At 45.8% G+C, this 21,579-nt stretch overlaps 1 protein-coding gene across 1 annotated transcript in view; it reads left to right on the top strand.

Moving 5' to 3' along the window:
- Nucleotides 1-6,433: 6,433 nt before the first annotated feature.
- nfxl1 (nuclear transcription factor, X-box binding-like 1) overlaps nucleotides 6,434-21,579 on the top strand; it is a 95,887-nt gene continuing 80,741 nt past the window's right edge. Inside the window, exons 1-4 of the mRNA XM_082977262.1 lie at nucleotides 6,434-6,646; nucleotides 7,616-7,892; nucleotides 8,568-8,768; nucleotides 12,714-12,823. Of these exons, the coding sequence (XP_082833388.1) occupies nucleotides 7,625-7,892; nucleotides 8,568-8,768; nucleotides 12,714-12,823 (579 nt within the window). The 5' untranslated portion in view covers nucleotides 6,434-6,646; nucleotides 7,616-7,624. The remainder of the gene's footprint in view (nucleotides 6,647-7,615; nucleotides 7,893-8,567; nucleotides 8,769-12,713; nucleotides 12,824-21,579) is intronic.

Below are 21,579 nucleotides of genomic sequence, written 5' to 3'. Positions count from 1 at the left end.
TGGAGGCTATATACAGGGTATTACGGTACAGAGTCAATGTGGAGGCTATATACAGGGTATTACGGTACAGAGTCAATGTGGAGGCTATATACAGGGTGTTACGGTACAGAGTCAATGTGGAGGCTATATACAGGGTGTTACGGTACAGAGTCAATGTGGAGGCTATATACAGGGGGTACCGGTACAGAGTCAATGTGGAGGCTATATACAGGGGGTACCGGTACAGAGTCAATGTGGAGGCTATATACAGGGTATTACGGTACAGAGTCAATGTGGAGGCTATATACAGGGTGTTACGGTACAGAGTCAATGTGGAGGCTATATACAGGGTGTTACGGTACAGAGTCAATGTGGAGGCTATATACAGGGTATTACGGTACAGAGTCAATGTGGAGGCTATATACAGGGTATTACGGTACAGAGTCAATGTGGAGGCTATATACAGGGTGTTACGGTACAGAGTCAATGTGGAGGCTATATACAGGGTATTACGGTACAGAGTCAATGTGGAGGCTATATACAGGGGGTACCAGTGCAGAGTCAATGTGGAGGTTATATACAGGGGGTACCGGTACAGAGTCAATGTGGAGGCTATATACAGGGGGTACCAGTACAGAGTCAATGTGGAGGCTATATACAGGGGGTACCGGTACAGAGTCAATGTGGAGGCTATATACAGGGGGTACCGGTACAGAGTCAATGTGGAGGCTATATACAGGGGGTACCGGTACAGTGTCAATGTGGAGGCTATATACAGGGTATTACGGTACAGAGTCAATGTGGAGACTATATACAGGGTGTACCAGTACAGAGTCAATGTGGAGGCTATATACAGGGGCTACCGGTGTTGAGGTAATTGAGGTAATATGTACATGTAGTTAGCGTTATTAAAGTGACTATGCATAGATAACAACAGAGAATAGAAGCAGTGTAAAAGAGTAAGGGGGGGGGGGGGGGGGGCAAAGCAAATAGTCTGGGTAGCCATTTGATTAGATGTTCAGGAGTCTTATGGCTTGGGGGTAGAAGCTGTTTAGAAGCCTCTTGGACCTAGACTTGGCGCTCCGGTACCGCTTGCCGTGCGGTAGCAGAGAGAACAGTCTTCGACTAGGGTGGCTGGCTAGGTGTGTCCAAACTTTTGACTGGTACTGTATATCATAGAGTTAATAAAACTGCATGGTCTCTATCTTGCTTTCTGAAGTGAGGCAGCTCCAAAATGCAGGTGTTTCAGCCTAGCTCAGTGCTTTCTGCGGTGGTGTCATGAATCCCGCTTCCTGAGTCCGTTTCCTGAGGTTCCTGAACGCACCCTGTCTGGTTGCCGGGGCGACGAAGCTAAGCGGGGTGATCTCTCGATTACCCGCATCTCATCAGCCGTCTGCACACACACCGGGTCCTGATCATCACCTCTCCTCTTCATAAGCTCTGAGCTGATGTAACAGTGTAGGTTCCGTCCCTCTCCTCGCCCCAAACCTGGGCTTGAACCAGGGACCCTCTGCGCACAATCAACAACTGACACCCCACGAAGCATCGTTACCCATCGCGCCACAAAAGCCCACGGCCCTTTGCAACGCAAAGGGGAACTACTACTTCAAGGTCTCAGAGCGAGTGACGTCACTGATAGAAACGCTATTAGCGCGCACCACCGCTAACTAGCTAGCCATTTCCACATCGGTTACACCACTGCTAACTAGCTAGCCATTTCACATCGGTTACACCACCGCTAACTAGCTAGCCATTTCCACATCGGTTACACCACCGCTAACTAGCTAGCCATTTCCACATCGGTTACACCACCGCTAACTAGCTAGCCATTTCCACATCGGTTACACCACCGCTAACTAGCTAGCCATTTCACATCGGTTACACCACCGCTAACTAACTAGCCATTTCCACATCGGTTACACCACCGCTAACTAGCTAGCCATTTCACATCGGTTACACCACCGCTAACTAGCTAGCCATTTCACATCGGTTACACCACCGCTAACTAGCTAGCCATTTCACATCGGTTACACCACCGCTAACTAGCTAGCCATTTCACATCGGTTACACCACCGCTAACTAGCTAGCCATTTCACATCGGTTACACCACCGCTAACTAGCTAGCCATTTCACATCGGTTACACCACCGCTAACTAGCTAGCCATTTCCCCATCGGTTACACCACCGCTAACTAGCTAGCCATTTCCCCATCGGTTACACTGAGATCCATTCCCTGCCCGGATCGTTAGCAATGAACAGTTGTGCGTATCAACCTCAAGTTTACTAGAGTTAGTTTTGTTGTTCTGTGTTGTTTTTTTTGCCTCCGTTTACTCTGTCTACAGTCATTCTCCCGGGAAACGTTCAACCCCACTTCCTGCCTGGTCGTCGGGTGGCTTCACTCTCACCAACTCACCTCCGCTCCCGGCTCCGTCTCCTGGATTATTCTGCTTTCACATTGGAGTCTGTAAATAAATACCTCATACCTTCGTTCTACTCACCTTGTCCTGGTCTGCTTCTGGATTCTGCTTTTAACCAGGGAGAATACGGAGCGTAGGGGGTACCGTGGCTTGCAAAAGTATTCACCCCCCTTTGGCAGTTTTCTTATTTTCTTGCCTTACAGCCTGGAATTAAAATAGATTTTTTTTTTTGGGGGGGGGGAGGGGTCGAATCATTTGATTTACACAACATGCCTACCACTTTGAAGATGCAAAATATGTTTTCTTGTGAAACGAACAGAAAACTTAACCTCTCTGGGGTATGTGGGATGCTAGCGTCCCACCTGCGGGACACACTATTCAACAGCCAGTGAAATAGCAGGGCGGCAAATTCAAAACAACAAAAATCTCATAATTCAAATTTCTCAAACATACAACAATTATATCCCATTTTAAAGCTACACTTCTCATTAATCCAACCACATTGTCCGATTTCAAAAAGGCTTTACGGCGAAAGCATAACATTAGATTATGTTAGGACAGTGCCGAGTCAAGAAAAACCACACAGCCATTTTCCAAGCAAGGAGAGCCGTCACAAAAACCAGAAATACAGCTAAAATTAATCACTAACCTTTGATGATCTTCATCAGATGGCACTCATAGGACTTCATGTTACACAATACATGTATGTTTTGTTCGATAAAGTTCATATTTATATCCAAAAACCCCATTTTACATTGGCGCGTGATGTTCAGAAAATGTTTTGCCTCCCAAAAGTTCGGTGAATGAGCACATCAATTTACAAAAATACTCATCATAAACGTTGATAAAATGTACAACAGTTATTGAAAGAATTATAGATACACTTCTCCTTAATGCAACCGATGTGTCAGATTTCAAAATAGCTTTACGGCGAAAGCACATTGTTCAATATTCTGAGTACAGAGCTCAGCCACCAAAGCAAGCTATACAGATACCCGCCAAGTTCTGGAGTCAACAAAACTCTGAAATAGTATTATAAATCTTCACTTACCTTTGCTGATCTTCGTCGGAATGCACTCCCAGGACTCCCACTTCCACAAGAAATGTTCATTTTGTTCGATAAACTCCATATTTATGTCCAAATACCTCCGTTTTGTTCGCGCGTTCAGACCACTATTCCAAAGGCATAATGCGCGAGTGTAAAACCCGAGATGAAAAGTCAAAAAGTTCCATTACAGTCCGTAGAAACATGTCAAACGATGTTTACAATCAATCCTTAGGGTCTTTTTATCATAAATATTCGATAATATTCCAACCGGACAATAGCATATTCATTACAGAGGAAAAAGAAGGAACGGCGCACCTGCGTGAATGCGCAGTAAACAACTCATTGGCATCAGGCAGTCCACTGATTGAATGGTCTCTTATTCTCTCCCCAGTAACAGTAGAAGCATGAAACAAGGTTCTAAAGGCTGTTGACATCTAGTGGAAGCCTTAGGAAGTGCAAAATGACCCCACAGACACTGTAGTTTGGATAGGCAATCACTTAAAAACTACAACTCTCAAATGTCCCACTTCCTGGTTGGATTTTTCTCAGGTTTTTGCCTGCCATATGAGTTCTGTTATACTCACAGACATCATTCAAACAGTTTTAGAAACTTCAGAGTGTTTTCTATCCAACTCTACTAATAATATGCAAATATTTGACTCTGGGCGCAAGTAGCAGGCAGTTTACTCTGGGCACGCTTTTCACCCGAACGTGAAAATACTGCCCTTATCCCTAACAGGTTTTAAGCATATCCCATTTTAGGTCACCTAACAGAACGAACTCTGAAGATAGATGGGGGGCAATCAATTCACATATGGTGTCCAGGGCACAGCTGGGAGCTGAGGGGGGTCTGTAACAGGCGGCAACAGTGAAGGACTTATTTCTGGAGAGATTCATTTTTTTAATTAGAAGCTCAAACTGTTTGGGCATAGACTTGGAAAGTATGACAGAACTTTGCAAGCTATCTCTGCAGTAGATTGCAACTCCTCTCCCTTTGGCATTTCTATCTTGACGGAAAATGTTGTTTTTGCGGAAGGAAATCTCAGATTTTTTTAGTGGCCTTCCTAAGCCAGGATTCAGACACGGCTAGGACATCCGGGTTGGCAGAGTGTGCTTAAAGCAGTGAATAAAACAAACTTAGGGAGGAGGCTTCTAATGTTAACATGCATGAAACCAAGGCTTTTTCGGTTACAGAAGTCAACAAATGAGAGCACCTGGGGAATGGGTTAACTCTGGAGCTCTGTCAGAGTGACCATCGGGTTCTTGGTCACCTCCCTGACCAAAAGCCCTTCTCCCCTGATTGCTCAGTTTGGCCGGGCGGCCAGCTCTAGGAAGAGTCTTGGTGGTTCCAAACTTCTTCCATTTAAGAATGATGGAGGCCACTGTGTTCTTGGGGACCTTCAATGCTGCAGACATGTTTTGGTACCCTTCCCCCAGATCTGTGCCTCGACACAATCCTGTCTCGGAGCTCTACGGACAATTCATTCGACCTCATGGCTTGGTTTTTGCTCTGACATTCACATTCAACTATGTGACCTTATATAGACAGATGTTTGCCTTTCCAATCAATTGAATTTACCAACAGGTGGACTCAAATCAAGTTGTAGAAACATCTCAAGGATGATTAATGGAAACAGGAAGCACCTGAGCTCAATTTAGAGTCTAATAACAAAGGGTCTGAATACTTATGTAAATAAGGGATTTCTGTTTGTTTTTTTTCATATATTTGCCCCCCAAAAAAATTCTAAAAACCTGTTTTCATTTTGTCAATATTGGGCAGTGTGTAGATTGATGAGGATTTGTATTTATTTAATCGATGTGGATGTCAATTAAGGCAACCCCCCCCCACACCTCTCTGATTCAGAGGGGTTGGGTTAAATGCGGAAGACACATTTCAGTTGAAGCCATTCAGTTGGACAACTGACCAGGTATCCCCCCTTTCCCCTTCCCCATTTTAGAATAAGGCTGTAATGTAACAAAATGTGGAAAAAGTCAAGGGGTCTGAACACTCTCTGAATTCACTCTATATAGTTTCCATGTATTTATTAATTTATTAACTCTCTTTTTAAACAGGTGCATTCAATATTTTGAAAGCTGAAAAAAAAAAAAGTTTAAGGTTATTTTAGTCTCTACTTAATGGATGTGAAATAAAATTTAAAAAAAATCTAAATTAACATTTTGTCTTAAAAATCAAACCCTGAGACATAAAAATGTCCGTATTTGCAAAATCAACCACTTATCAAGCATCAGTGAGGCTGTTTGAAGCCTCATGTTGTAAACTACAGCTTTCAGCTTGCTTGTGTATTCGGTTGTAGGCCACAGTTGAAATTCTGTTTTACCCTATTGGGTAATTATGTTATTTTACATCCTGTGGCGTATACAAAAAAATGTCCCAGGGACTCATCTGGACTAAGTTGAGTTATATCCCACTGTTGTCCGAACGACCTCTTTGGTACAGCCTCTCCCAAAAGGTCATTTGGCGACCCGCTACGAGATTGTTGGGTTACGGGTGTAAACGTGGTTCTCTGAGTAGATTAACGGGTCGCCAACCGTTACATGCCTTTCCTCCGTGGGGTTCTAGTAGGCTGGACAATAGAACGTTCAGAAGGCGAGTTGGTGCTCAATAGAACTAATAGGAGCTTGCAGGGTGCCTTAAAAATGCCTTAAAACAAAGCCTGTTTTTCCGTGTTGACTTCAAAAACGACGGCAAGCAGCTGGGAAATATGGTGATATTATGAAACTGGTGTCCACAGTGGATGCAATGAACTCGTTTTTTATTTTTATTTTTTTATTTTTTTTAATCAGAAAAAAGCGTTGTTATAAATGTCATTTGTCCAGCCTAGTTCTTAGTGGAATAACAGCCAGTAAACATATTCAGCATCTCAATCAAATCGTATGAGGAGGTGTTTCCATAAATCGTTTAATTTCCAGTTACACCACACAGTGAACTAAGGTTACATCCGTAACCCAACATTACGTGTAGTGGACTTCTAACACAGCGTTGGTTTGACACGTTGCAAAGCCCCCTTTTACTTCGTTAATACTTTTGGACTTGTAGTTTTTGAGACACCGGCTCACCATTGAGTGAAACGACAAACGACTATTGTTAATCACTACAATTCCCAGCGTGCACCGCAGCGGTCGGAGTTTGCGCAGTGAGTGGGTCCTGTGTAGGCGAGCGGTGTGTAGGTGAAACGGTCTGGTATGTCTACATGAAACAAAACAATATTACACAATTCATAGGTTTGTTAATTCCTCAAAGTTCAGTAGTGTAATGCATGTTTGTGTTATGAATATTACAGTTGTATATTTGTTGTGATTAGTTAGAGTCGCTATCACTTTCCTTGAACGACATAGCGAGCTAGCCATTAGCTAGCCGGCTAGCTATTAGCTGTCACCAACAACATGAACTTGCAATGAGATATATAATATTTCGTTCAAGCCTTGGTGAACTCGCTAGCTCAGCGATAACTCCTTTTTAAAACAGCCAACTATAGCTTTTCTCACTAGTAAAACTGTCGGCTAGTTTGTTAGCTAGCCCTGTGGTGGTATATGATGCTAACTCATTCAGACGTGTAAATCTACTTTCTGGATAAATCTGATATGGGACTATCAATTTGTAGTGTTTAGTAGCTGTCTGCATGTTCACAGCCGGGGCATGGAAGTCCCCTTCTCTCGCAGTCAGGCGTATATCCCAAGGACCTGTATCATTTTTTTTTTTAGCGCACTACATAGGGAATATGTTGCCATTTGGGACGGATTTAGTCTCCATAGGTTTTTCTGGCAGGGGTTGTAGAGAGAGACATAAAGACTGTAGGAGGAAGTCAGTCTGATGAGTAGTAACAGTACCTACTGTATGGAACAGTAGGTGTCCCAAATGGCACCCTATAATATAGTGCACAGGGCTCTACACTGACCCCTTTTACAAGGAACACCTGTTTAAAAATGTTTTAAAATAAAATAAAGAATACATTTTGGAGCACAATTAAAAATATTTGAGATATTAAAGCTGTCACAGCTGCAAGAAGATCCTCTTTATGGGCTAGGTGTTGGGATAATAAGGTCCATACAATATGAACCACTGGTCTTTGGTAAAACAGAAACACTCACTTATCATATATATGTGTCATCGACCACGTGTTCTTTAATGTCCTGTATTGTGATGTGGCAGGTCATCGCCATGGATCCGGCCTGGCGTCAGCAGGGTCGGGGTCGTGGCCGGGGTCAGCCACAGGGTCAAGCGTCACGACCTCAGAGAGAGAGGGCAACAGAATCCGCTAACACACCGAGTGGTGTGTGGGCTGGAGATGGGAGGGGGAGAGGAGGAGATGGGAGGGGGAGAGGGGGAGATGGGAGAGGAGGAGATGGGAGGGGGAAGAACACTACTGGTCCTACACAGCTACACCCTGTTAACAGAGGGAAGAACATGGCAGCACCTTCACAACACGGTGAGAGAGAGTGAGAGAGAGAGAGAGAGAGAGAGAGAGAGAGAGAGAGAGAGAGAGAGAGAGGGTGAGAGAGTGAGAGTGTGAGAGAGAGAGAGAGGGTGAGAGAGTGAGGGTGAGAGTGAGAGAGTGTGAGAGAGAGAGAGGGTGAGAGTGAGAGAGAGTGAGAGAGAGGGTGAGAGAGGGTGAGAGTGAGAGAGTGTGAGAGAGAGAGAGAGGGTGAGAGAGTGAGAGGGTGAGAGTGTGAGAGAGAGGGTGAGAGAGAGAGAGAGAGACAGAGAGAGAGAGTGAGAGAGTGTGAGAGAGAGAGAGAGGGTGAGAGTGAGAGAGAGAGAGAGGGTGAGAGAGTGTGAGAGAGAGAGAGGGTGAGAGAGTGAGAGAGAGAGAGAGGGTGAGAGAGTGAGAGAGTGTGAGAGAGAGAGAGAGGGTGAGAGAGTGTGAGAGAGAGAGAGAGGGTGAGAGAGAGAGAGAGTGAGAGGGTGAGAGAGAGAGAGAGAGAGAGGGTGAGAGTGAGAGAGTGTGAGAGAGAGGGAGAGAGAGAGAGAGAGAGTGAGAGGGTGAGAGAGACTCTGTCAGTGTGCTTGCTGACTGACTGACTGATCGACTGACTGATTAATTATCTGCCTTGATTGATAATCTGGATTGATTGATCGATTACTTGTATTTATTTATCGACAGCTGCGTCGAGCCAATCCAAGTTCGAGGAGATCAGGAAGTCCAACCAGGCTGCTGCTCAGCGATTGGTTCAGAGCCAGTACAGCTCCTCCTCAGACGAGGATGCCGATGATATAGTTGATGACGGTGGGAAGGTCCAGGGGAAGGACGGTAAACGAGGGAAGATTCTGGCCTCCGCGCTCACCACCTACACGGACCAGACCGGTGAGAGACGACAACATCAGCCTGTTAATAAACCATTAGATCTTCTGTCTTTCTGGAACTTTCTGGGGATAAATTACACAATGTAAATGGGGGGAACAATATTTTAGTTGTCTCGTTAAAATGTTTTCAATATCCGTATTTCTACAATTTATAGTTAAAGGTTTTTAAGTCATTTAAATTTAGGAGCTATTGACATTTTAACATTTTTTTGTCCCGTTGTGTAATTTAGTGACGGTCCCTAACTATCCCCATAGGGATTTGGTCACTTGCAGTTATGCTCAGAGTTGATTTTTACTGCCGGCTGTGGTCATGTGGGCAGAATTTAAACCCATGGATATTTGTTAAATACCCTTCATTCTTTGTCGTATCGTTCCCCCCCCCCCCCCTCTCCGATCTTCTCACAAATCTCTGTTTTGGACGAGACTGACTTGACCACCGAAATTATCCTAGTTACACTTTGTAGTAAATGTCGACTCTAATAAATGTTTGTGACTCATATCGATGACACACAAGTTGCTTTTTAAGGTCAGTCAGTCTTTCTGTCTCACGGCGCGAATCGCATAGCAGCTTTCAGGCTCATGGTGTTAGACTTACACACAAACATCAGACCCCCTGCTGTCGTAGTCACCATCAGATCCCTTAATGTCGTAGTCACCATCAGACCCCCTGCTGTCGTAGTCACCATCAGACCCCCTGCTGTCGTAGTCACCATCAGATCCCTTAATGTCGTAGTCACCATCAGACCCCCTGCTGTCGTAGTCACCATCAGACCCCCTGCTGTCGTAGTCACCATCAGATCCCTTAATGTCGTAGTCACCATCAGACCCCCTGCTGTCGTAGTCACCATCAGACCCCCTGCTGTCGTAGTCACCATCAGATCCCTTAATGTCGTAGTCACCATCAGACCCCCTGCTGTCGTAGTCACCATCAGACCCCCTGCTGTCGTAGTCACCATCAGACCCCCTGCTGTCGTAGTCACCATCAGACCCCCTGTTGTCGTAGTCACCATCAGACACCTTAATGTCGTAGTCCCCATCAGACCCCTTAATGTCGTTGTCACCATCAGACCCAAATCAAAATCAAATGTATTTATATAGCCCTTCTTACATCAGCTGATATCTCAAAGTGCTGTACAGAAACCCAGCCTAAAACCCCAAACAGCAAGCAATGCAGGTGAAAGAAGCACGGTGGCTAGGAAAAACTCCCTAGAAAGGCCAAAAACCTAGGAAGAAACCTAGAGAGGAACCAGGCTATGAGGGGTGGCCAGTCCTCTACTGGCTGTGCAGGGTGGATATTATAACAGAACATGGCCAAGATGTTCAAATGTTCATAAATGACCCGCAGGGTCAAATAATAATAATCATAGTAGTTGTCGAGGGTGCAACAAGCACGTCCGGTGAACAGGTCAGGGTTCCATAGCCGCAGGCAGAACAGTTGAAACTGGAGCAGCAGCACGGCCAGGTGGACTGGGGACAGCAAGGAGTCATCATACCAGGTAGTCCTGAGGCACGGTCCTAGGGCTCAGGTCCTCCGAGAGAAAGACAGAAAGAGAGAAAGAGAGAATTAGAGAGAGCATATTTAAATACACACAGGACACCGGATAAGACAAGAGAAATACTCCAGATGTAACAGACTGACCCTAGCCCCCCGACACATAAACTACTGCAGCATAAATACTGGAGGCTGAGACAGGAGGGATCAGAAGACACTGTGGCCCCATCCGATGATACCCCCGGACAGGGCCAAACAGGCAGGATATAACCCCACCCACTTTGCCAAAGCACAGCCCCCACACCACTAGAGGGATGTCTCCAACCACCAACTTACCGTCCTAAGACAAGGCCGAGTATAGCCCACAACGATCTCCGCCATGGCACAACCCAAGGGGGGGCGCCAACCCAGACAGGAAGACCACGTCAGTGACTCAACCCACTCAAGTGACGCACCCCTCCTAGGGACTGCATGGAAGAGCACCAGTAAGCCAGTGACTCAGCCACTGTAATAGGGTTAGAGGCAGAGAATCCCAGTGGAAAGAGGGGAACCGGCAAGGCAGAGACAGCAAGGGCGGTTCGTTGCTCCAGCCTTTCCGTTCACCTTCACACCCCTGGGCCAGACTACACTCAATCATAGGACCTACTGAAGAGATAAGTCTTCAGTAAAGACTTAAAGGTTGAGACTGAGTCTGCGTCTCTCACATGGGTAGGCAGACCATTCCATAAAAATGGAGCTCTATAGGAGAAAGCCCTGCCTCCAGCCGTTTGCTTAGAAATTCTAGGGACAATTAGGAGGCCTGCGTCTTGTGACCGTAGCGTACGTGTAGGTATGTACGGCAGGACCAAATCGGAGAGATGGGTAGGAGCAAGCCCATGTAATGCTTTGTAGGTTAGCAGTAAAACCTTGAAATCAGCCCTTGCCTTAACAGGAAGCCAGTGTAGGGAGGCTAGCACTGGAGTAATATGATCAAATTCTTTGGTTCTAGTCAGGATTCTAGCAGCCGTATTTAGCACTAACTGAAGTTTGTTTAGTGCTTTATCCGGGTAGCCGGAAAGTAGAGCATTGCAGTAGTCCAACCTAGAAGTAACAAAAGCATGGATTAATTTTTCTGCGTCAGTTTTGGACAGAAAGTTTCTGATTTTTGCAATGTTACGTAGATGGAAAAAAGCTGTCCTTGAAACAGTCTTGATATGTTCTTCAAAAGAGAGATCAGGGTCCAGAGTAACGCCGAGGTCCTTCACAGTTTTATTTGAGACGACTGTACAACCATCCAGATTAATTGTCAGATTCAACAGAAGATCTCTTTGTTTCTTGGGACCTAGAACAAGCATCTCTGTTTTGTCCGAGTTTAAAAGTAGAAAGTTTGCAGCCATCCACTTCTTTATGTCTGAAACACAGGCTTCTAGCGAGGGCAATTTTGGGGCTTCACCATGTTTCATTGAAATGTACAGCTCTGTGTCGTCCGCATAGCAGTGAAATTTAACATTATGTTTTCGAATGACATCCCCAAGAGGCCATTTCCGTTCCATTTTTCTGGAAGCTTCAGGGCCCGGGTATTTTCTGTATACCAGGGAGCTAGTTTCTTATGACAGATGTTTTTAGTTTTTAGGGGTGCAACTGCATCTAGGGTATTGCGCAAGGTTAAATTGACCCCTTGATGTCACCATCAGACCCCCTGCTGTCGTAGTCACCATCAGACCCCCTGATATCTGTCTCTCCCCTCTCCTCTCTCCTCCTCTCTCCCCTCCCCTCTCCTCTCTCCTCTCCTCTCTCCCCCCTCCTCTCTCCCCTCTCCTCCTCTCTCCTCTCCTCTCTCCCCTCTCCTCCCCTCTCCCCTCTCTCCTCCTCTCTCCCCTCTCTCCTCCTCTCTCCCCTCTCTCCTCCTCTCTCCCCTCCCCTCTCCTCTCTCCTCCCCTCTCCTCTCCCCTCTCTCCTCCCCTCTCCCCTCTCTCCTCCTCTCTCCCCTCTCCCCTCTCTCCTCCTCTCTCTCCTCCCCTCTCCTCTCTCCTCCCCTCTCCCCTCTCCTCTCTCCCCTCTCCTCTCTCCCCTCTCTCCCCTCCCCTCTCTCCCCTCCCCTCTCCTCCCCTCTCCCCTCTCCTCCCCTCTCCTCCCCTCTCCCCTCTCTCCTCTCCTCTCTCTCCCCTCCTCTCTCCTCTCCCCTCTCTCCTATCCCCTCTCTCCTCCCCTCCTCTCCTCTCTCTCCTCCCCTCTCCCCTCTCCTCCCCTCTCCTCCCCTCTCCCCTCTCTCCTCTCTCTCCTCCCCTCTCCTCTCTCCTCCCCTCTCCTCCCCTCTCCCCTCTCCCCTCCTCTCTCCTCTCCCCTCTCTCCTCCCCTCCTCTCCTCTCTCTCCTCCCCTCCCCTTCCTCCTCTCTCCTCTCTCTCCCCTCCTCTCTCCCCTCTCCCCCCCTCTCTCCTCTCTCCTCCTCTCTCCTCTCTCCCCCCTTCCTCCAGGTGGCGATGTAACAGACCTAGAGAGAACTCGTCAGTACCTGAGTGATGCGTTCCAGTCCGGTGCGATAACCTGCCTGATCTGCATCGCCTCCGTCAAGAGAAACCAGGCTGTGAGTAGCTCACCCACAGACCGACAGACCGACCCACAGACAGACCCACAGACCGACAGACCGACCCACAGACAGACCCACAGACACACAGACAGACCCACAGACACACAGACAGACCCACAGACAGACCCACAGACACACAGACAGACCCACAGACAGACCCACAGACACACAGACAGACCCACAGACACACAGACAGACCCACAGACCCACAGACAGACCCACAGACACACAGACAGACCCACAGACAGACCCACAGACACACAGACAGACCCACAGACCGACCCACAGACCGACCCACAGACCGACCCACAGACCGACCCACAGACCGACCCACACCCACAGACAGACCGACCCACAGACACAGACAGACCCACAGACAGACCCACCTACCCACCTACCAGATGATGTATTTAGAGAGTAAGGACATTGAGGGCATTATGATCCATTTATGTGACACTACAACATTCTATGGCAGCCATGTTTTATTTTCTGGGTTATTTGATTAGTTCTGTGTATTTGGCAGACACACACACACACACACACACACACACACACACACACACACACACACACACACACACACACACACACACACACACACACACACACACACACACACACACACACACAGAGACACACACACACACACACACACAGAGACACACACACACACACACACACAGAGACACACACACACACACACACACAGAGACACACACACACACACACACACACACACACACACACACACACACACAGAGACACACACACACACACACACACACACAGAGACACACACACACACACACACACACACACACACAGAGACACACACACACACACACACACACACACACACACACACACACACACACACAGACAGAGACACACACACACACACACACACACACACACACACACAGAGACACACACACACACACACACACACAGAGACACACACACACACACAGAGACACACACACACACACACACACACACACACACACACACACACACACACACACAGACAGAGACACACACACACACACACACACACACACACACACACACAGACAGAGACACACACACACACACACACACACACACACACACACACACACAGAGACACACACACAAACCACAGTTCCCAGAGCACCGAGACATGTCTCAACCAGATTTATCTATTGGTTAACTTCCTTCCTGTCGTCCCTCAAACATCTAATCATGGAAACGTTCTCTACGTCTAGACGTACAGTACCAGTGTTTATTGTTTTATTTTTTACTATTTTCTACAATCTAGAATAATAGTGAAGACATCAAAACTATCAAATTAACACATATGGAATCATGTAGTAACCAAAAACAAGTGTTAAACAAATCGATGTACAGTGGGCACAAACAATACTTAAACATAATATATATATATATATAAACAATATAATTATAGAGAGAAACTCAAAATACCAACATGTTGAGAAATACTGTACTTTTATTAATGTTTCAATGGAACACCAACCAAAATCATACAATTATTTAAATGCAAAATACATTTAGCCAAAATCGAGGTTTCATAATTATTGGCACTTCTCATTTAGTCCTTAAGTGTCACCACCTCTGGTAATGAAAGAGTCTTTTCCTGTAAACCAGATTGTCAGCCAGAATTGCCTGAAACTTGGTGGAATTTATTATGGACCTCCTGGAATTAAAACAGCCCTAAAACATCACCGTATTTCACCGTGGGTATGAGGTGCGTCTCTCTCTTTTTCGACGTCAAACGTGCCCGAAACGTTCAATTTTGGTCTCATCTGACCAGAGAGCGTTTTCTTCCGGTCAGAATTGAAATAAACGGTTTGGCAAACTCCAAGAGCGTCTGTGTCTTCGGGGATCAGAAAGGGCTTTCTTCTGGAAACCCTTTTCCTGTGGTTGTGGACGTGGCGTCAGATGCTGCTTTTCTGAAACCTGGTGACCCCCCCCCCCCCCCAAGACGTCTCCAAGGCCTTCTCTCACCATCCTCCTCCTCATCCTGGGGGGGCAAAATGCATTTGCGTCCTCTACCCGTGAGGTTTTACACTGTTCCATATCTTTTGAATGTTTTAATAATTGCCCTGACAGTGCCCAGTGGTATATTCAATCGTTCGTTGGATCTTCTTGTAGCCGTTACCAGATTTATCAAGGTCTACGATCGTCTGTCTCTTTTGAACTGCCAGTTCTTTTCTTCATGGTGTTGGATGACGAAGGGATATTGCATGTGTGTTACCTCATTTTTATACCCTAGTGAAACAGGAAGTGATGTAATGGCTCATTATAGTTCCTTAACACTTAGATACATTTAAATAAGTGGAATTTATTAAGAGTGTAGTCCCTCTATCTTCTCTAGCCCCCTCTCTCTCTCCCTCTATCCCTCCTCTTCCTCCTCCTTCCCTTCTTCTCTAGCCCCCTCTCTCTCTCCCTCTATCCCTCCTCTTCCTCCTCCTTCCCTTCTTCTCTACCCTCTCTCTCTCTCCCTCTATCCCTCCTCTTCCTCCTCCTTCCCTTCTTCTCTAGCCCCCTCTCTCTCTCCCTCTATCCCTCTTCCTCCTCCTTCCCTTCTTCTCTACCCCCTCTCTCTCTCCCTCTATCCCTCCTCTTCCTCCTCCTTCCCTTCTTCTCTACCCCCTCTCTCTCCTTCTGTCCCTCCCCTTCTCTTCCTCCTCCTTCCCTTCTTCTCTCCCCCCTCTCTCTCTCCCTCTATCCCTCCTCTTCCTCTTCCTTCCCCTCTTCTCTCCCCCCTCTCTCTCTCCCTCTATCCCTCCTCTTCCTCCTCCTTCCCTTCTTCTCTAGCCCCCTCTCTCTCTCCCTCTATCCCTCCTCTTCCTCCTCCTTCCCTTCTTCTCTACCCCCTCTCTCTCTCCCTCTATCCCTCCTCTTCCTCCTCCTTCCCTTCTTCTCTACCCCCTCTCTCTCCTTCTGTCCCTCCCCTTCTCTTCCTCCTCCTTCCCTTCTTCTCTCCCCCCTCTCTCTCTCCCTCTATCCCTCCTCTTCCTCTTCCTTCCCCTCTTCTCTCCCCCCTCTCTCTCTCCCTCTATCCCTCCTCTTCCTCTTCCTTCCCCTCTTCTCTCCCCTCCATCTCTCTCTCCCTCTATCCCTCCTCTTCCTCCTCCTTCCCCTCTTCTCTCCCCCTCCACCTCTGATTCAGAGGGGTTGGGTTAAATTTCAGTTGAAAGCATTCAGTTGTGTAACTGACAAGGTACAGTTGAAGTCAGAAGTTTACATACACCTCAGCCAAATACATTTAAATTCAGTTTTTCACAATTCCTGACATTTAATCTTAGTAAAAATCCCCTGTCTTAGGTCAGTTAGGATCACCACTTTATTTTAAGAATGTGAAATGTCAGAATAATAGTAGAGAGAATGATTTATTTCAGCTTTTATTTCTTTCATCACATTCCCAGTGGGTCAGAAGTTTACATACACTCAATTAGTATTTGGTAGCATTGCCTTTAAATTGTTTAACTTGGGTCAAACGTTTCGGGTAGCCTTCCACAAGCTTCCCACAATAAGTTGGGCGAATTTTGGCCCATTCCTCCTGACAGAGCTGGTGTAACTGAGTCAGGTTTGTAGGCCTCCTTGCTCGTGCACACTTTTTCAGTTATGCCCACAAATTTTCTATGGGATTGAGGTCAGGGCTTTGTGATGGCCACTCAAATACCTTGAATTTGTTGTCCTTAAGCCATTTTGCCACAACTTTGGAAGTATGCTTGGGGTCATTGTCCATTTGGATGACCCATTTCTGACCAAGCTTTAACTTCCTGACTGATGTCTTGAGATGTTGCTTCAATATATCCACATAATTTTCCTGCCTCATGATGCCATCTATTTTGTGAAGTGCACCAGTTCCTCCTGCAGCAAAGCACCCCCACAACATGATGCTGCCACCCCCATGCTTCACGGTTGGGATGGTGTTCTTCAGCTTGCAAGCCTCCCCCTTTGATAGTTGATTCTAAGATTTGTATTTGATCATGTATATGTTTTTGCTGTTTGTTCTTTGTTATAGAGCCAATAAGATTGGAGAAGTGGTTTACCCAGACATCTCTGTTTTGGATAGATAATTCTTTGTGTTGTCGTGTGTTTAGTGTTTTCCAATGTTCCCAGAAGTGGTTAGATTCTATGGATTCTTCATTTACATTGAGGTGATTTCTGACCTGCTGTTCCTTCTTATTCCGTAGTGTATTTCTGTATTGTTTTAGTGATTCACCATAGTTTTTCATTTATTTTATTTCACCTTTATTTAACCAGGTAGGCAAGTTGAGAACAAGTTCTCATTTACAACTGCGACCTGGCCAAGATAAAGCAAAGCAGTTCGACAACATACAACAACACAGAGTTACACATGGAGTAAAACAAACATACAGTCAATAATACAGTAGAACAAAAGAAAATAAAAAGTCTATATACAGTGAGTGTAAATTAGGTAATTTAAGGCAATAAATAGGCCATGGTGGCGAAGTAATTACAATATAGCAATTAAACACTGGAATGGTAGGATGTACAGAAGATGAATGTGCAAGTAGAGATACTGGGGTGCAAAGGAGCAAGATAAATAAATAAATACAGTATGGGGATGAGGTAGTTGGATGGGCTATTTACAGATGGGCTATGTACAGGTGCAGTGATCTGTGAGCTGCTCTGACAGCTGGTGCTTAAAGTTAGTGAGGGAGATATGAGTCTCCAGCTTCAGAGATTTTTGCAATTCGTTCCAGTCATTGGCAGCAGAGAACTGGAAGGAAAGGCGGCCAAAGGAGGAGTTGGCTGTGGGGGTGACCAGTGAGATATACCTGCTGGAGCGCGTGCTACGGGTGGGTGTTACTATGGTGACCAGTGAGCTGAGATAAGGCGGGGCTTTAACTAGCAGAGACTTGTAGATGACCTGGAGCCAGTGGGTTTGGCGACGAGTATGAAGCGAGGGCCAGCCAACGAGAGCATACAGGTCGCAGTGGTGGGTAGTGTATGGGGTTTTGGTGACAAAACGGATGGCACTGTGATAGACTGCGTCCAATTTGTTGAGTGTTGGAGGCTATTTTATAGATGACGTCACCGAAGTCGAGGATCGGTAGGATGGTCAGTTTTACGAGGGTATGTTTGGCAGCATGAGTGAAGGATGCTTTGTTGCGAAATAGGAAGCCGATCCTAGATTTAATTTTGGATTGGAGATGTTTGATGTGAGTCCGGGAAGGAGAGTTTACAGTCTAACCAGACACCTAGGTATTTGTAGTTGTCCACATATTCTAAGTCAGAGCCGTCCAGGGTAGTGATGCTGGACGGGCGGGCGGGTGCGGGCAGCGATCGGTTGAAGAGCATGTATTTAGTTTTACTAGCATTTAAGAGCAGTTGGAGGCCACGGAAGGAGAGTTGTATGGCATTGAAGCTCGTTTGGAGGGTTGTTAGCACAGTGTTTTGGGGGGGGTTTTAGGCTGGGTTTCTGTACAGCACTTTGAGATATCAGCTGATTGTAAGAAGGGCTTCATGAATACATTTTGATTTGAAACCTCTGGCAGGCTAGAAAGGGTACTGACCTTTTTAAGCAAACAGTGACGAATTGAAACGTGTCTCTGATAAGACATTCATTGAAATCATAATAATTCCAGATATAATGGAATGTGATAGATAAACAAAAAGGTTATTTCACTTGGTCGGCTGTCCATCTCCTTGACAATTCCCCGTCACAAGAAGTGTTGGTTGATTTCTGGAAGTCAGGTGCTTCACTTCGAAAATGCCCAGCATGCATCTCGGTCGGCACGGCCTCCTCCTCCTGTATGGCTGGCCATCCTTCCCCCTCCTAGTTAAAGACATTTGGAATTGCCATAATTGCTTAAACCTATCCGTTCGATTGATGAGGTTGAACTTATCGCTAGATACCTCAATATGACAGACGTAGAACTATATCAGAGGAGGCTGCTGAGGGGAGGACGGCTCATAATAACAAATGTATTTATAAAGCCCTTCTTACATCAGCTGATATCTCCAAGTGCTGTACAGAAACCCAGCCTAAAACCCCCAAACAGCAAGCAATGCAGGTGTAGAAGCATGGTGGCTAGGAAAAACTCCCTAGAAAGGCAGGAACCTAGGAAGAAACCTAGAGAGGAACCAGGCTATGAGGGGAGGCCAGTCCTCTTCTGGCTGTGCCGGGTGGAGATTATAACAGAACATGGCCTAGATGTTCATAAATGACCAGCAGGGTCAGATAATAATAATCACAGTGGTTGTCGAGGGTGCAACAAGTCAGTAACACAAGAGTAAGTGTCAGTTGGCTTTTCATAGCCGATCATTGAGAGTATCTCTACCGCTCCTGCTGTCTCTAGAGAGTTGAAAACAGCAGGTCTGGGACAGGTAGCACGTCCGGTGAACAGGTCTGGAATGGAGTGAACGGAACGGCATCAACCACATGGAAATCGTGTTTGTACCGTTTTAATTTACTCCATATTTCAGACATTTTATTATGAGCCGTCCTCCCCTCAACAGCCTCCACTGAACTAATATGTACAGCTGGCAACTAGCTAACGTTAGGTGGAAAATGATTGGCGCGAAGCTAAATCCCTCCAGTTATCGTAATTGAAGTCAACTGCTTAACGTTACCCTGAATTGTGAATTTCTCTGAACGTTGTCGAGATCAGTGGTGTCTTCGTCGTACATCACCAGGTTGGAAAGATACAAGAAAATCTCCTCCAGGATGCCATTGAAGTGCAAGCTACATACAAACAAAAAAGCTGCAATAACAGTTACAGTAGCTAGCTAGCTAACGTTAGCTAAATTAAACTGTAGCTAGCTAGCTAGCTAGCCAGTTACAGTAGCTAGCTAGCTAACGTTAGCTAAATTAAACTGTCTGGCTAGCTAGCCAGCTACTGTAGCTGGCTAGCTAGGCTGAGGTATAACGTTACAAGTACATTAGCTAGCATCTAAAAACAGTTTAAATGATTTATTCCTATTTTAAAACAAAATATATACTTTATATAAAGACAAATACATGGTAAAGAAAGTGTTCTCCTTCCAATCGTTTCAGTCCTCTGAGGCAACGGGTAGTCAAGCAGGTCGTCACCGTCCTTTCTGAGGTAATAATTAGGCGAGCGCTTCCCGAGGTGATCTAGAGCTCATCCTCATCATCCTCATCCTTCGTCACCGCCGACGAGGTAACCAAGCAACCAGCATAGCAACGGACGCTTTGGTTCATTTACGTAATCCGGTCAGAATTTTAGATTTTAAATTTAGAATTTTTGTCGTTGTACAAGAACAGTAACAACGAAATGCAGTTAGCATCTGACCAGAAATGCTAAATAAAAAGAGTACAACGATATTTACAAGTGAAACTATTAAGTACAATCTTATGTTATTAAGTAGGATGTATAAATGTGTAATGAAGGGGAAATTGAAAGTGCAAGGAGAGGCAGGTAACTGAAATACAGGGAGAGTAGAACATGTACAACTGAATAATTATTCATTATTTCTACTTTTCACTTTCTTCCACTACAAATCTACCATTCCAGTGTTTGTACTTGCTATATTGTATTTACTTTGCCACCATGGCCTATTTATTGCCTTTACCTCCCTTATCTCACCTCATTTACTCACATTGTATATAGTCTTATTTCTCTACTGTATTATTGACTGTATGTTTGTTTATTCCATGTGTAACTCTGTGTTGTTGTATGTTGTCGAACTGCTTTGCTTTATCTTGGCCCAGGTCGCAGTTGTAAATGAGAACTTGTTCTCAACTTGCCTACCTGGTTAAATAAAGGTGACATAAAATATAAAGAAATAAATAAAATAATAAATAAAATAAAAAAATAATGTCCTTAATCAGACTTTGCAAAGCAATGTCAGAGTCCAGTAATTTTACATTTTTTATTATTTTTTATTTTAGATTATTTATTTTAGAAGGCCGGCCAACGAGAGCGTAGTGCCGCGAAGAGTCGTACAACCAGGTCCCTGAGAGGCAGTACTAAGCAGAATGGAGGGCTGATATGTCTAGTGAAGAGTCGTGGCACTGTGCCAGGGGATGGTCTGGTTAATATAGCACTGTGCTGTGCCAGGGGATGGTCTGGTTAATATAGCACTGTGCTATGCCAGGGGATGGTCTGGTTAATATAGCACTGTGCCATGCCAGGGGATGGTCTGGTTAATATAGCACTGTGCCATGCCAGGGGATGGTCTGGTTAATATAGCACTGTACCAGGGGATGGTCTGGTTAATATAGCACTGTGCCAGGGGATGGTCTGGTTAATATAGCACTGTGCCATGCCAGGGGATGGTCTGGTTAATATAGCACTGTGCCAGGGGATTGTCTGGTTAATATAGCACTGTGCCAGGGGATGGTCTGGTTAATATAGCACTGTGCCAGGGGATGGTCTGGTTAATATAGCACTGTACCAGGGGATGGTCTGGTTAATATAGCACTGTGCCAGGGGATGGTCTGGTTAATATAGCACTGTGCCAGGGGATGGTCTGGTTAATATAGCACTATGCCAGGGGATGGTCTGGTTAATATAGCACTGTACCATGCCAGGGGATGGTCTGGTTAATATAGCACTGTACCAGGGGATGGTCTGGTTAATATAGCACTGTGCCATGCCAGGGGATGGTCTGGTTAATATAGCACTGTGCCAGGGGATGGTCTGGTTAATATAGCACTGTACCAGGGGATGGTCTGGTTAATATAGCACTGTGCCAGGGGATGGTCTGGTTAATATAGCACTGTACCAGGGGATGGTCTGGTTAATATA

The sequence above is a fragment of the Salmo salar genome, chromosome 07 (genome assembly GCF_965601325.2).
Source record: "Salmo salar chromosome 07, fSalSal1, whole genome shotgun sequence".
In the NCBI taxonomy this organism is placed as follows: domain Eukaryota; kingdom Metazoa; phylum Chordata; class Actinopteri; order Salmoniformes; family Salmonidae; genus Salmo; species Salmo salar.
The sequence above is the reverse complement of the archived record's forward strand: the minus strand, read 5'-3'. Positions and strand labels throughout refer to the sequence as shown.